This window comes from Colobus angolensis, unplaced genomic scaffold, assembly GCF_000951035.1.
Source record: "Colobus angolensis palliatus isolate OR3802 unplaced genomic scaffold, Cang.pa_1.0 Scaffold143, whole genome shotgun sequence".
Lineage (NCBI taxonomy): Eukaryota > Metazoa > Chordata > Mammalia > Primates > Cercopithecidae > Colobus > Colobus angolensis.
The window spans coordinates 3,890,706-3,907,118 of NW_012114522.1; the positions used below are offsets into that span (position 1 = coordinate 3,890,706).

Consider the following 16,413-nt stretch of genomic DNA (forward strand, 5'->3'; position numbering starts at 1 on the left):
TAGTTTGAGACCACCCTGGCCAACATGGTGAAACCCCGTCTCTACTAAAAATACAAAGATTAGCTGGACATGGTAGCAGGCACCTGTAATCCTAGCTACTCGGGAGGCAGAGGCAGGAGAATCGTTTGAACTTGGGAGATGGAAGTTGCAGTAAGTTGAGATTGTGCCGCTGCACTCCAGCCTGGGTGGCAGAAGGAGACTCTGTCTCCAAAAAAAAAAAAAAAAAAAAAAAGAAAAGAAAAGTTAAAATGTTTTTTAAAAATACTCTGCATAAAAACCTGAGGGGTTGGGTCCCAGACAACTCCTTGCTGCTATGGGAACTGTGTGTGTGCTGGGCCTCGCCATGGGTTCCTCTCCATTGCTGCAGGGTTCAAATTGGACTGCCCTTTCGTGTTTGGTTTCTGCCCTAAGAGCTGCTTCCTCTTTCCCTCAAAGCACCGTAGTTCCGTGGAATCTTGGTCTCTGGGGCCATATGATATGATACTGTCGGGGGCTCCACTGCGTCTGGAGTTAGGCTGTTTGCAAAGGCTGCTCTACTTTAAACACAGGCGGCAGCATCGGTAGTTAATGCCCTGTAGTAGGGCTTGAGAGTTCAGTCCTTAACTAGCAGTCCTGCAGGGTCTTTGACAGCATCAGTAGCTAATGCCCTGTATTAGGGCTTGAGAGTTGAGTCTTTAACTGGTAGTCCTGTAGGGTCTTCACAATGGATCGGCCTAGGTAATTGAACACTGAGTCATTATCCCCAGGAGGGCCCCTGACGCTGACGTGGATGGTCACAGCCCAGCAGTGTGTCCTAAATGTTTGGAAAGTGTGTGACTTGAGGATGCTTCCTGGGCTACAGCAACCAATAGACCCGTCCCCAGAGGACTTAACGATTAGCGGTGTTTGTAAGAAATAAGGTCAACTCAGCAGCTGCTCAGAAAAATGTGGAACCTGGAGCACAGGGGGATGACCTGTGTGTGCAGAAGAGCTTGAGTGCTGCAGATGCATCACTCCTGTGGGTGTCATTGTCACCATGGGAGGGCACTACCACTGCTCTCTAGAGCTCGTTGGAAGAGTCCATGACGCCTGAAGTCGGGTGGGGCTCCCATCCAGAGGGGAGGTTTGAGTAGATGATTGTCTCCAGCCTCTGCAAGGAGAGAAACGACACTGAAGTCGATGGTGCCCATAGTCCTCACGTACCTGCCAGTGAGACTCATCTGGGGCGTGTAACCACAGGGTGCCCAACTGATGCCAGCTGTGTGAACGAATGGAAAGGGTGTCATGTGCGAAAGAAAATCTGTTTGTGGATAGACAAACTAGTGTGGCTTTGAGTTCATTAACCCTGAGATACCGTCGGGAACAAAAGGGCCAACCCCCTGCCTTCATGGAGCTTCCATTTCAGGGGGTGGGAGGAAGACTATCAGTAAACACAATAGCTTGCTAGATCTTACGTCAGGTGGGAGACGTGCTATGGAAAGGAATAAAGAAGGAGGCCCGAGAAGCTGGGGTGGGGATAAGGCAGGAGGGACCTGGGCATGGTGGCCAGGAAGCCTTTTCTCACATGACTGCATTTGTGCAGAGACCTAAGGGAATCTAGGGAAGGAGTCATGTGGATTCTGGGGAAAGTGTCTCAGAGCTCAAAGGCCCCGTGGCAGGCATGCAGGAGAGGAGAGCAGGAGGAGAGGAGAGGAGGAGAGGGAGGGAGGGATGATGCCAGGGCAGGATGGGAGGTAGATCCCACGGGGCCTTGCAGACCACTTGTAGCCTGCATGGATGTTGGTGGTTTTAATAATTCCAGAGAGAGATATTAGTGGCTGGGACCAAGATGAAGATGCCAATGGAGAGATGGGGTGAGAGGGCTGGATTTTGAGTTGGAGGTGAAGCCAACAGCGTTTCTCCCAGAGAGGGCAGGCATGAGAGGTGAGAAGAGAGAGGAGGATTCCTGGGATGGGGACCTGAGCAACTGAAGCATGAGCTGCTGCTGCTGCTGGACTCAGGTTAGATTGTGGGAGGCATGTTGTCGGGGGTAAGTCACTGCCCACTAGAATCCCACAATGCCATGGAGGACGCAGCTGACGTATGAGTCTGGAGTTTGAGGGAGAGGCATATTCCCCGTGCATATTAAAAAGCAAGGAGGAATGTGGGGGTTGGGGGATGCAGTGCACAGAAAGACAGGTGCCAAATGCAAGAACGTTCTGGGTGACGTGTGGTGGTGGGTGCCTCCCTTGAAGCCCCTTCGGAAACTATGTAAAGTGACAAGGACGTCCCTGCATCTTCCCTGCCTTATGTCTAAATTATTTCCTGATCACATTATTAACTGTGGTGCCAGTCACATTTTTCGCACATTTATAGTAAATTTGAGTAAACCACACGGGTGGGGAGGGGCCCTTAGTATGTGGGGAATGCCTGGCTTTTCTCTGTGGGTTGGGGGAGCTCTGGGTGAAGCCTTGTTCTGGATGAGCCAGCAGAGCCTCGGGCTGGGCTCTGGAATTAGTTTTGATTCCTTCTTTATGGTCTGAAAAGCATTCATTGATTGTAAAAACAAATAAAAATCCTTGTCAGGGGCTGTTTGGGAAAAAGACAAAAAAGCTATGTTCCTAAAATAAGGGACATTGATCTGGCGATTGTGGGTCAATGTCTGCAGCCCCCAGGGGATGGGTGCAAGCTCCTTGGGGCAGGGACCTGGCCTGGTTTTGATCCTGTTGTATTCCCCAGGCCTGCCCTCATGTCTGGCCCATAGAAGGAGCTTTGCCAGTGTTTGCCGAGTGAGTGAATGAAGGGATAGACAGATGAATGAAGCCCCATATCCTGTGATATTTGGAGTGGGAGAAGTGCCAGCAGGGTAACTCAGAGGCCAGCACATACAGCCTTACAATTTGTCTCTGGATCTGAGTGATGGGCGCGTGAAGGTCTATCACACGATTCCTTCTCATTCTGTGAATGTTCCCAGTTTTCTATAATAAGTTAAGCAGAGATTGTCTCTTAATGTAGGTCTGGCTGGGACTTGGGCCACACATTTGTCATGCCAGTCAGAGCACTGGGACTGTGGCTGGGCTCTCCACTCCTTCAAGTTGTTGCCCCCTCTGGTGTCCATCTTCATCCGGTTCTTCTCCTTGGAACTTGACATCTCCCTGGGCCCTGTCCCCCTTCTCCTTGGTACAGCCAGTGCGCTGCTCATGGAGCGTGACAGAGTGCTGGGCTGCTTTCTGGGCACAGGGCATGCGTGGCCCCCTTTTGTGCTCACAGGTGAGGTGGCTTTTCACTCCATTTGTTAGAGAAGGAGGCTGGCACTCCAGGGGCCAAGTGGCTTGCACAGGTCTACAGCTGGAGAGCCAGGGCCAGGGCCAGACTAGCTCTCCCGGGCTGCAAACCCTAGAGTCATCTGTCACCTGCTGCCACCTTTTATCCCACCCAGTCAGTTACAAAGCCCACCAACCACATCTTGGGATGCCCCAGTGGCCCAAATATGAATCATTGCCCCCCTGCACTGGCATGCCCACGAGCAGGGACTGGTAGACTCTGGCAATCCTCAGTCATTGCTAACATCATACAAATTGCATTTTACAGAAGCATGTTGTGGAGACATTTTTTGGATTTGATGAGGAGTCTGTGGACTCAGAAACATTGTCCGAAACATCCTACAACACAGACAGGACCGACAGGACTCCAGCCACGCCTGAAGAAGACTTGGACGATGTAAGCAAACCTGAAGAGGGGCTGGGATCTCACCCCAGACGCTCTCGGGGCGGCACCTCCTGCTTTTGGTGGTTGCAAGTTTCGCTCCCTTGCCTGTAGTTCTGAATCCCAGATGACCCATTCCTACCAGTGCATTATCAAAGTCAATGGCATGAAGGGAAGGCGGACCCCGCGGCCGTGGGCTCCATGAATGGCGATGGGAGGGCAGCACGTGGGGACCCTTTCTTTCCCCGGCACTGATTTCCCCACCAAGGAAATCTGTGTCCGCCAAGTTCAAGCTGAGTCACTGAGGAATGTTGCCTTGGGTTTCTTCACCATTTGCAATTAAAACTACTGCGTAATGGTCTCTCCCTGGTCCCCATGCATGTGTGCACACATGCACACACCGCAGGGCAGAAACAGCATCATTGCTTTCTTGACTAAGATAAAGTATATAATCCAAAAATATATAAAGAAGAAGGTGAAGAGCCCCTGAAGTCCTATCACCCCAAAGTCGCCACCTCACCCTGTCCTGACCACCTGTGCCCGCCTGGGTGCATAGCCAGGTTCTTGAGCAAGGTGGATTCGCAAGGGGGCAAAGACCAGCTTCGTTCCCACTCACCTTCCCCAGGTGAATTCTTTCAGGAGAATTCACTGCTGATTACATCTCAGGCAGACTTGTGGGCTACTATGCCTTCCAGTGACAGGAATAGTCACATTTGATTAATTTCCTAAACTGCAGACTTCATTCAGCGCAGACCTTCCCCTTGCTCCCCGCCGGGGCCTGTGTCAGGCTTGGCTGCTGTTTCCCTAGCTCGCTTTTCTGCTTCTTCCCATGCAGGCCCCTGGTGACTTTTTCTGAGCCCAAGGAAGGGCAAGAGTGGGAAGGGGGTGCGGATGTGCCGGGGTAGCTGGTCGTCAGGGCAGTGCCCTCTGGCAGGGGCAGGTGGATCGTGCTGCCTCTTGGGGGAGCACTTTTCCGGGTCTCCACGAGCTCCGCTTGCTGTGCTGCACCCCACAGCTTGCTGGTGAGGGACTGGGCACTGCAGCTCCTCGCGCCCCAACGTCCCAAGACTCTGAATGGTCCGCCTCCCACACACCTCTGCTCATTGTCCTCATCCCCTCCTGACGGCCTTTTCTGTGGAATCCTATCTGGAATGAGTTCTAGGCTGGTTTCCTCCCATGGGTCTATTTGCCATTGGAAAATGTGGCAAGTGCTGTGGGTGCTGGCACATCCGACCCCAAGGTGGCCCTTTCCTTGCTCTTCCATCTTGTGCCAAAACTCTAGGGGACACGTGTCACCTCTGCAGGTCGTCCCCTTGACATCCCTTCTCATGCTGGGAGAGACACACCATCCTCCCTGGCAGCCCACCAGCGTCAGCCCAAGTGCTGGCTGGAGGGAGGGGCCTGGCCAGTGCTGGAGACACACGACAATCCATCAGCCTGTCCTGCACAGGGGTCTGGACTGGGCTACTCAGCCTTTAGGGTCTTCTTCTCAGCCATGGGCCTTTTATGTTTAACTTAAAACAGGACGCGTGTTTTCAGTTTGCTTTTTCCCAGCCAGTGATACGTAATAGGCATCTTTCAGAGCCAGAACAAGGGATTGCTGCCTCCTCTCTCGTGGCCGTGTGGGGCTTTGCCTTGGATGAGCATCACGCACTGATGGGGGATTTATGCTGGTCGTTTTCCACACCTGTGAACCGTGCGTGGAGCTCCATCGTATTTGTATCTTTACACGCTTACGTGGCCATCTTTTTTTTTTTTTTGGAGATGGAGTCTAACTCTGTCGCTCAGGCTGGAGTGCAGTGGCATGACCTCAGCTCACTGCAACCTCCACCTCCCAAGCTCAAGGAATTCTCCTGCCTCAGCCTCCCGACTGGCTGGGATTACAGGTGCCCACCACCATGACCAGCTAATTTTTGTATTTTAGTAGAGAGGGAGTTTTACCGTGTTGGCCAGGCTGGTCTCGAACTCCTGACCTCAGGTGATCTGCCCCAGCTTCCCAAAGCGCTGGGATTACAGGCGTGAGCCACCATGCCCAGCTATCTCTTTAGGATAAATTCCTAGAATAGGAGGTGCTGGGTGGGAGGGATCACCCTTTACAATGGAGACCTTAGCTTCTGGAGTTGGGGCTGGTTCCGTGGTGTCAGCCCTTTCTCTCCCACCTGCTCCCACGTAAGTCAAGTGATTCCTGTGGGTGGGAGCTCCTGGGAGGAGCGCTGATGACTGAGGAGGTGCCTCCTCCCGGCCGCCTTTTCCTCCAGTCCCTAGTTGCTTCCTGGCAATGCGAAGCTCCTTAAGTACCTGTTGGCAGCACTGTGAGGTATGACCGTTTGATGTTGCCCAAGTTGACCCTGGCACTCAAAGCCACAGCAAGTGTTCGGTTATTTATGTTTATTATTAAAATCAATCATCAATCATTTATTGTTGTAATTATGCACTTATTTGTTTTCTTCTCCGTTATGTGAAGACCACAGCCCGAGAGGAGGCTGACCTGCGCTTCTGCCAGCTGACCCGGGAGTACCAGGCCCTGCAACGTGCCTATGCCCTGCTCCAGGAGCAGGTGGGGGGCACGCTGGATGCTGAGAGGGAGGCCCGGGTGAGTGCAGCCAGCCTCAAGGATCGAGGGAGGGGCCCCAGATCATGCAGGTCCTTTCCAGAAGTGTGACACACTCTGGCTTGGACACTCAGAGGGGATTCTGAGAGGTGGTGGGGAACCCATAGCAAGGTCTTTGCTGCGGTTGACATTCTAGATCCCTCTCTGCATCCTCGGTGTGATGGCAGGAGCTCTGGAACATTGAGCTGTTAGAGGAAGCAACGCTACACATCACCTGTGCCGTCTATTTGGAGGAGAGCACGTGTTCATAATTTAAGACTAAGTGATGAAATCACAGACGTGGCCGGTTTGCAGGCTTCAGGCTCCTCTCCCTCCAGGGCTGCAAGCCCCCCGCCCTCCGGGACATCCACCAGAACACTTGCAGGGACTCTCGGGTGCTCCCCAGCCACCAAGGCACTCTGGGCCCTGTGGCCACCTCAGTCCAGGACACGCCATTCCTCAGGGTGGGCTGAGCTCTGCCTTCTGGAAACCTCCAACCACTGGCCCTTCTCCCACCTTCGGGAGTCACATAGACTGGGGCCTGCTCTCCCTTCCTCCTGTGAGTGCGGGGGACTCCCAGAGAGCACACACAGGTGCTTCCCTGCATCCCCTTCCCCATCTCACCCCCACACTGGTCCCCTGAGGCAGGGGGAATTAACCCCATCTTCCAAATAAGGAAGCAGGCTCAAAACTGAGCAACTTGCCCCCAAATGCCCAGATGGTACCAAGCAGAGCTGGGAATCGAGGCCAGGTTTCTCGGACTGAGGGCCTGTGCCCTTTTGCAGAGCCTTGTTTGCGAATTCCACAGAGGGATGGATTTTGGTGGTCTCAAAGGTAATGGGCCAGAATGGGGCATTGCCTGGCAAATCTGATGGCAAAGGCAGAGAGGAGAGGCCATGCCCATGTGGAGCTTGTTCCAGGGGCAGCAGTGGCCTTGTGTGGGGGGAGCCAGGAGTAAGGGGGAGTCAGGAGTAAGGGGGAGTGAGGCCAGCAGGGCAGGAAGCTTCTTGTCCCACCATAAAAGGCCCAGTCTTTATCATCTAGGTCAGAGGAGGGAAACTGTGAGGCTTTGTGTGGGCGGAATCATTTTTGTTTCGCTTTTTAAATTTCGTCTACTTGCCAACATTTAAAAGTCAAGAGATTCCATAGAGAAATCCAGGTTTGTGACCTCTCTTGAAAGGTCAGAACGTCTGGCAGCAACAGGCGTCCCATTTCATGTGGCTGCTGCTGAGTGGCAGCGCCTGCCTGAGATGGGTCATGTGCCTCTGGCTTGCCACAGTCCCCACCACTCCCTGTTACCCCACACCCTGTTGACTTCCCTTATTTCTATGATTTGCTTGGTGCTTGAAGTATTTTGCTTTGCAGCCCCTGCTGTAGATGATAAGAGGCCTGGACGGGGGCTACACAAGTGTGCAAGCGTGTTGAAGTCTGATGATAGCTGAATGAGCTTCAGATTCAGTGAGGACTGGACTTGGTCAGAGAGCTGGTCCTGGACCCCCAGGGTGGCTGGCTTCTGGCTCACTCACCCCCTTGAAAAACAGGGTCCCTTCTCCAGGCTTCTTTTTCCTTGCCTGTAAAACCAAGCAAGTCGGACCTGTCAAACTCTCAAGGCTGTTCCGTTCTTAATGATTTTGTGTTTGAAGCTGAGCCATGCTTCTAGCAGGGCAAGGTGGAATATGTGCTCCTAAAAGGGAACCTGTTCCTAAGGTTTGCCTATAAGGATCCTAGGCGTTGCTTGCATCGAGGCATGACACTTTCCACTTCCCTGTCACCCACTGGAGGTGACCGGCTCACTGCCTGGTCTTTTCCCTTCCAGACTCGGGAGCAGCTACAAGCTGATCTGCTGAGGTGTCAGGCCAAAATTGAAGATTTGGAGAAGTTACTGGTTGAGAAGGGACAGGTGAGCAGGAACGATCTGTGCTCTGTGGATCTTTGCTTTTCTGTCCCCACGGTGGTGTCCCCAGGGCTCGCCCATGTGCCGAGGGGGATGTTCTGTGGGGCTGGATCAGGAGCTCCAGAGACACTAGAGGAAAAAACACTAGCAGAACCCAGGCATGAGTATGCTTCCTACTGAGCCTGTGTGCCGAGTTTAAAAAAATCAAAACAAGGTATGGCATTCTAACTTGGCCTTTTCTTTGTTTGTTTGCCACATGCACAAAAAGGAGGTGATTCCAAAAGCAAAGGTGTGATCAAAACTGTTTTTGACTTGAACCTGAAGAAGAGCTGTCATTTCCTATCAAGATTTTAATTGTGAAAAAGAACCAGCACCCATGACTAACCCTGGGTTATTACAGAGGCCCCACCTCTGGTCTCTGATTGTGTCTTAGAACAGTCTGGTCCTGTGCTGCTCAGGTTAGAGTCATCTGCACCTACCCATCCACTGCATTTGATTAGGCAAGGCCCACTTGATAGTAAGACACAGCAGAAAAGCAATGCCTGGGCCTAGACCTGTCCTCTGGAGTCGGGGAGATGCCAGAGGGGGCTCTGGGTGGAAATCTGGCCTCTCAGGGGGTGGCATCCAAAGGTTAGTATGAGTCGGCCTCCTCTGTGTCAGAAGTGCTGCTGTGGTGACATAGGTGACCTAACCTGAACATCTCCCTGGCTCCATGTGACAAGGTGTATTCTGTTCACACTCCTGTTTCTCCCTGGGGCCTCTCAGGGATGCAGGACAGGAGGCACCATCGCCTTAGAACTGCCCCATCTCAAACTCTTCCTCTGCTTGGCTGTTTGCTGCCTCAGCAAAATTCATCAGTCACGTGGCCTCACTAACAGTGAGGGTGCCAAGGAGGGTGTGGGCAGATGGAGTGTCTGGTGGCCCCCACCCCCACCTGCAGAGAGGCATCTATGGGGGACTGAGGAGGCCGGGCAAGGTCTACTGCAGGTCTTAGGCCCAGTGGGACACAGTGGGAGAAAGCAGGCATGAAGCGAGGGGTGTAAAAGATTCCAGGCAGCTTAACAGAAGCAGCTGTGGAAGAGCACTGCAAAGCTGCAAAGCCAGCAGCTCAGAATGGCTGCTGCAGGGCTCAGGGTTGAGACTGAGGTTCCCATGGAGGTGGACGGCCAGCGACCAGCATGCATGCCTGGCACAGAGTAGGTCGCCACAGCAGACTTTGCCAATGAACTGCATGGGGGAATGTGAGTGCCCAGCCCTCTGGAATGACTTCTGTAAACCGCGGTCTGCATCCTCCGTGTGGTGGGATTGTGATGCAAAGATCACACACTATAGCTGGCCACCTGGGTCAGAGGGCAGCTCTGCCACTTCCTTGTTGCATAACCTTGGGCAAGTTACATAATCTCTTTGTGCCTTAGTTTCCTCATCTTTAAAATGGGGCTAATAATAATTCCTAATACCTTAAGCAGGAGGACAGAGGAGAACCCAGGAGTAGCTGGAGCAGAGATCCAGGTGCCAGATGATAAGGCTTTTTTTTTTTAGGCTGCTAGCCTCAGTTTCCCTCTTCTAGGCTGAGCCGACATATCTGTAACTTGGCCTGATCACAGTCTATGACTAACTTAGTGTTGTAAGTAAATGTTTATTCCTTGGTGCTGCAAGGAAAAATCAGCATTCAGACAAAAATTTTTCTCAGCAAGGCAATTTTACATTCCACAGAAAGGGTGCTGCCTGTCAGCAATCATGCACATTGAACAAAGAAAAGCAGGTAAAGGCAATAGAGAACAAAGGAAAAGAGGAAGTTGCTTGTTAAAAGACTTAGAGAAGTAATAACATTTCCAAATAAGGAAGGGGCATAAGCTGCAAGCTGGGACATGTTTGAGCATGTCTATAACAAATATCTTGGTTAAAGTACAAAGACCTAGAATGTACTTATTCCCTTATATCTAACAGCTACATAGGAGGGGCTTAACAAAGAGTTATTAGTACAAAACCAAGGAGGCTTGAAGGAAGTTAGTTTTTTAAAAGAAACTATTATTTCTTACACTTATGATTTATTCTTTCATAAGAAAGGAAACTTTGAAGAACATTTTTACTTTCCGCACTTAGCCTCTCCCGGGGGGTAGGTCCTCTCTGTGTGGCCTGCTCTGCCCTCCATGCCTGCTGGAGAATAGCACCAGTCTGGGGCAAAGCCTGTGGCTGTTCATGCAGCAAGCACTTCCCAGAGCCCTCACCCATCCCAGGCCCAGTGCTGGCACCTGGGACCCTGGGTCAGTTTGCTGTTGAGTAACAAACCACCCCAACACTTAGTTATTTAAAACAGCAGGATTCTATTTGCACACAGTTCTGTGGATCAGCAGTTTTGGCTGGGCACAGCCTGCCACCTGCCGGCCAGGTGCCTCTGCCTCAGGGAGGCCCACCTGGCTTCTTTCCCCATGATTTGGGGCAGGGAAAATGGGCAAGCCCAAGGCCCTAGCAGGGTCCAAACCTCTGCTCAGGTCACCTCTGCTAACATCCCGGTAGCCAGAGCATGACATGGCCCTGCCCAGCTTTGAGGTTGAAGAAATGGACCCCATTACCTGCTGGGAGGAGCTGCTGAGTCACATGGCAAAGGGGGTGGACACAGAGGTGGGAGCGAGGGTTGCAGCCATTTTTGGCCACAGTATGCCGCAGACAAAAGGTGGGTGGAGCACAGCCACACCTCACAGGTGCTCGCAGCCTGTGAGGCCCACATGTGGGTCAGCATGGGAATGACGCAGCTGCCAGGTGCCAGGGAGACAGAAGCCTGGAGGCAACCAGGGCCTCTTCTGTGCATTCCATGCACTTGGGACCAGACCCTAGGCCAGGCCTCTGCTTCTCAGCATCCTAGAACACCAAGATTCAGTGAACCCGGCTCAGCCTGGTGCTTGGGAGGGGCCTCTACCCAGCCCCAGCTCTGTGGCTGACCAGCAGAGAAGGGAGGAGGGAGTTGGAGAAGGCTTCCCATGCCTTTACTTATTCCTTCATCTGCCCATTCCGTGATTCACCAAGTACCCCTGTCCCTGTGTGCCAGGCACTGTGCCAGGCTCGGGGTGCCACAGTGATAAGATGGACTTGGTGCCATGTGCTCACAGGACTTATCCAGGAGGATATGGCCAGGCAAAGAAACGTGGGAAGGGTGTCACTGGCAGAGACAGTAGAATGAACAAAAGCGTATCTGTGGCTCTGGCCAGTCCACGGGGTATGAGGTCAGCCTTCCGCAGGCATGGAGGGTCTGCCAGTGTGGACCAGTCACCCTGGAGCCACGTTTCTGTCAATTAGACTGACAGAATGAAGTCATCGTGCTTTGGGGAATGTGAATGAAGTGGAGAAGGGATGCCCCACAAACCAGCCATTTCTCTTTCTGGGGTTCAAAAGTTGACAGGGACAATGAGGACACATCACAGCTGTCATTTTCTATGACCTTTCCATAGTCAGTTTCATAGAAAGTGACCTTTCTCACTAAAAGTTTGTTACTTGGCCATCTGTTTGCTTCCATGAATGTGACCATATTTAGTGCTTTTCCTTAGGATTCCAAGTGGGTTGAAGAGAAGCAGCTGCTCATCAGAACAAACCAAGACTTGCTGGAAAAGGTGCGTGGCCCGCCTCAGGGAAACACAGAGCCCCAGGGCAGTTGGGACCCTGCAGGCCTGCTCAGACCACATGGGTCATGCCCAGCGCCATTTGGGTACGCTGGTGACCAGGGCCTCAGGGCCTGCACGCCTCCTATGAGGAGAGATGTCCTCCTCACATGGAATCAAAGCCACATCCGTGGTTCTATCCTCTGCGACCAGGTCTGCAGAGTTGGTTTAGATCATCCTCCTGGGGTACTCCACAGAAATGCAGAGACCTGACCTGTCTTCCCAGGCCACCCTGCAGAAATGGGGAGGGCTGGCCCCAACCTCTGGGGACACCCTGCAGAAATGTGAAGAGCTGCCCTGTCCTCTGGGGACAGCCTGCAGAAATGCGGAGGGCTGCCCCGTCCTCTGGGGACACCTGCAGAAATGGGGAGGGCTGGCCTATTGTTGGGCTGGTCCATCTTCCTGACATTGGGCTCCAGGCCACCTCTACTGTGGCTTTATGGTCCAAAGCCCTTCACCCACCAGTGTGGTGGGCACCCGAGGCAGGTCCATGGACAGATCCTCAGACCGTCTTTGCCCAGTGCAGCTGACCTATAATGGGAACTGGGCCTCTGTTCTTCTCTTTCTGGTTGTGGAACTTTCCAGAGCTCTCAGGGAGTCTACTTGGGGGTAGCTCTAATGCTTTGGAATTAAAATCATAGTTTATTTTTTCCTAATTGGTGTACAATTCACTTATTCCTTTTGTAAATGTACTGCGTTGTGCAACCATCACCACAATGCAGTTTTGGAACATTATCGGCCTGGTAAAGACCACTCCTGCCCATGTGCAGTCCCCCCTCTGCCCTGCCTCCCGGCCCCTGGCAGCCTCCAGTCCACTCTGTCTCTGGATGTTGCAAGTAAGTGGAGCCAGACCCTAGGTCAGGCCTCAGCTTTTGAGCGTCCTGGAGTACCAGGACTGGAGGAACCTGGCCTGGTCCTGGTGGGGGGCCTCGGCCCAGCCCCCTCTCTGCTGCTAACCAGCATGTGACCCCATTCCCTTCCCTACATTTCTCAAGAGCGTTTGGTACAAGGGCATTTGGGACAGCAAGCAGCCCTGGGCCTTGGGAGAATTTCAGCATCTTTAGTGTCTTGTTCACTAAATTTTGGGAGCCGTGGAAAACCCTCACCTCACCCCTCATCCCATTTCTAAAGGTCTCCCGGGGGTGGGATCACCTGGCAGAGGGCCCGCTCTAGCCTTCTGTAATGGTGCTATAGGGCCCCACTCTAGCCTTCTGTAATGGTGCTAGGAGGCTTTCTTTGCTCAAAGCCCTCATTTACTTGCGTTATTTTAGTGACTTCTCGCTGCTGCCAGGTGATGGGTGCTACTGTTTCCCTTCTTGGACAGAAGCTGAGGGCTGGAGTAGTTGGCTAAGTGATCCAGCATCTCCCAGCTGGGACTGGGATGCAGGCAGTGTCACTTCGCATACTGATCTGCGCTCTGAGAGAACTCCTGCCTTTATGGCTTCTTCTGCAAGCTCTGTGGGGAAGCAGGAGGGGGCCTCCCTGCCGCAGTTGGCTGGGCCTCTGTCTGGGTGGGCTGAATCTGGTAGGGCTTGAGTTGGAAAGACCTGGACAGGCTTTGGGTGTATCACTCTTGCTTCCCAGTGTTTGGCCGCAAGGGAGGGACTTAATAGCTCCATGCCTCAGTTTCCCCATCATTCATTTATTCAGCAAATATATAAGTAGCCCCTATTCCACTGGGCCAGGCTCAGAGGTGCAGGGGTGAACCTGGCCCAGCCTCTGTCTCCTTCATTCCCAGACGCATCAGCAAAAAGGACCTGCAGCACCTGCCTCCCTTGCTGCAAACCCTGCCCTCTCCTGCCCCTTGCCCACGTGGCCGGTCCTCTGCTTCCCTCCAGCCATTCAGTCAGGTGGCCTGTGACCAGGGGACCCCAGTGCTCCCACCCATCCTGTTAATCCGCAGGTATCTTTGCTCTAGATTTACAGACTGGAAATGGAAGAGAACCAGCTGAAGAACGAAATGCAAGACGCCAAGGATCAGAACGAGCTGTTAGAATTCAGAGTGCTAGAACTCGAAGTAAGAGACTCTATCTGTTGTAAGCTCTCAAACGGAGCAGACATTCTCTTTGAACCCAAACTGAAATTCATGTAAAGCTCCCAGATGTTTTCAAGCATGTGGAAAGGGGACATGTTCTAGTTTCTTTCTTTCTTTCTTTTTTTTAAATCTGTATGTTCAGAATAATTTCATTGCCTTAATGTGTTCTGGAGAGAGTGCTCACCCAAGTCTATGGACATGTACCAGAGCTAATATATTTATTGCCTATGGCTTGTTTTGCACTTAATAAAATAATTTGTTTTTGCAATATTTTGCCTTTTTTATTTGTGTTTCATTTCCATAACTACTTCTTTCCTGCATGCGTAGTCACCGGGTACGCATTCTGCACACCCAGACGGAAGCACTGTTGCAATTAATAACACACCTTTTTAAGTGATCTTGCATGCAGTAAATCTCACCTTTTGAAATAGCAGAGTCTGACCTGAGCCAGCAATTGACTCTAGAATGCGTTTAATGCCAGTTTGGGCTCATTTTCTATTTGCCAAGGTAAACACAAGGTAAGTAAAGACAGGGTAGAAGGATGTATTTGCATAGGCGTTTAAGAAAACTAGTTACGTTGTTCAAACTCTTTTATGCAGTAAATACAGACCCAGGCATTGCAGCAATATTGGGCTAAAGAAATTACTATTTGCAACTCAAACTGCAACTCAAAACTACTGGAGGGAGATCAGTTGCTGTTCACGTGTAGAAATCCTGTTCCTTCGGGAACTGCCCCAATGCACCGAGTAAGATTCAGTGAAAGAACACTAATGGTCTTACTGCTTCCAGCTGAAATCTTACCTCGGGTGTGTTACTGTATTGCCTTGCTCTCATGGTACTTCATAATCCTTTGTTTTGTTTCTGTTGAAAAATCATTGGCATTTTAAACATCACTTAAGTTTGTGATGAGTTTCTCTAAGCACCTGTAGTGGCGCAGCTCTGCTGTCTCTCAGCTGAACCTTTGCATGCATGAAACCCTCAAAGTGAGCACCCTCACAGTGTCTGTGGCTTCCCCAATTTTGTTTTCTCCTCCCGGCTTGAGTGACAATTCTGTCTGCATTAGAGCTGACCGTGTGTACCTTGTCGTGTGGGCAGGGACCTGTGGCCTGAGTATTTCTCACACCAAGTGTGACTCAGCTCTTGGCTCAGCATGACATGAGCATTTTATTTGTGCGGCAGAATTGGAAGTTATGTGACATCATTGTTAATACTCCTGCCTCTGTTAGAGAACCTTTCACAAATCCTTGTTATGAGTCTTTCTCATGAGAATTCTTTAAGCACTACCCAGTTCACTAAAGTTTTCTTTAATGGTCTCCACCCTCCTTCAGAACTACCAGAAACAAAATGGCTTTTTTCTGAGACAGAGTCTCGCTCTGTCACCCAGGCTGGAGGACAGTGGTGTGGTGCGCTCTTGGCTCACTGCAACCTCTGCCTCCTGGGTTTGAGTGATTCTCCTGCCTCAACCTCCCTAGTAGCTGGGATCACAAGCACACACCTCCTCACTCAGCTAATTTTTGTATCTTTAGTAGAGATGGGGTTTCACCATGTTGGCCAGGCTGGTCTCAAACTCCTGACCTCAAGGGATCCACCTGCCTCAGCCTCCCAAAGTGCTGGGATTACAGGCATAAGCTACCATGCCCGGCCTACAAAATGACTTTTGTTCATATAAAATCTGAGCTTTTGGGGCCACTTTTTCTATGGAGACGCCATTTAAGTAAATTTGCTGGTACAAAGGCATCTGTGGAATGGAACCATCATGAATTTTTTTTTTTTTTTTGACTAATAAGGGAAATAGGGTTTTCTTACTAGACTGTTTCAAACCTAGTTTAGTCAGGTTAGGGCTTCATGGAAATTGATTGAATTACTACCCAGTCCTCCCTCTTTCCTTCAGTCTCACCCTAGAGCATCTTCTTAAGCCCGGCCGTCTAGATTCGTGCCTCTCTTGGCTACATCTCTTTGTTGAATTATTCAAGAAGCCCATTGGTTCCGTAGCTAGATTCTGCTAGAATGGCCCAAAGTGTGTTATTTTGTACCTTACTGTAACTTTCTCAAACCAAAGCAGTTTGATTGAAAGGTATAATTTGCAAAGGTCTTCTCTGCTGCCCCACCATGACAAATCTGTCCATCGCTAAAGTGTTTAAAGTCCGTTCTGTGCAGGAAACACATCTGAGACGTGAGTCCTGTTCTGCCACTGTGCTTTAACCCTGTAAGTAATTAGGTTTTCCCAACCTTTTAAAAACTTGTCACTTACGTATGATTAATAAATACCTCTTTCGGGAAAAGACTTGCTCTTCTTCCTCCCTTAGTAATTGAGCTTTGCTGTAAGTCTGAGGCGGGGTAGAACAATCACTGGTTGTGCTAGTGTGGTTCAAAAAAAATTGTGAATGGTATTGGCAGATTGTGCTGGAAAGAACAGAAAGCCGGCCTTTGGGGCCGGGCGAGGTGGCTCACGCCTGTAATCCCAGCACTTTGGGAGGCCGAGGTGGGCAGGTCACCAAAGGTCTCTGGAGTTCGAGACCAGCCTGGCCAACATGGTGAAACCCCGTCTCTACTAAAAACAAAACAAAACAAAACAAAA

At 51.2% G+C, this 16,413-nt stretch overlaps 1 protein-coding gene across 1 annotated transcript in view; it reads left to right on the top strand.

The window, feature by feature from the left end:
* The window catches only part of JAKMIP1 (janus kinase and microtubule interacting protein 1), a 174,959-nt gene that overhangs the window by 131,375 nt on the left and 27,171 nt on the right, over window positions 1-16,413 (top strand). Inside the window, exons 9-13 of the mRNA XM_011935422.1 lie at window positions 3,550-3,678; window positions 6,128-6,256; window positions 8,070-8,153; window positions 11,690-11,752; window positions 13,719-13,817. Of these exons, the coding sequence (XP_011790812.1) occupies window positions 3,550-3,678; window positions 6,128-6,256; window positions 8,070-8,153; window positions 11,690-11,752; window positions 13,719-13,817 (504 nt within the window). The remainder of the gene's footprint in view (window positions 1-3,549; window positions 3,679-6,127; window positions 6,257-8,069; window positions 8,154-11,689; window positions 11,753-13,718; window positions 13,818-16,413) is intronic.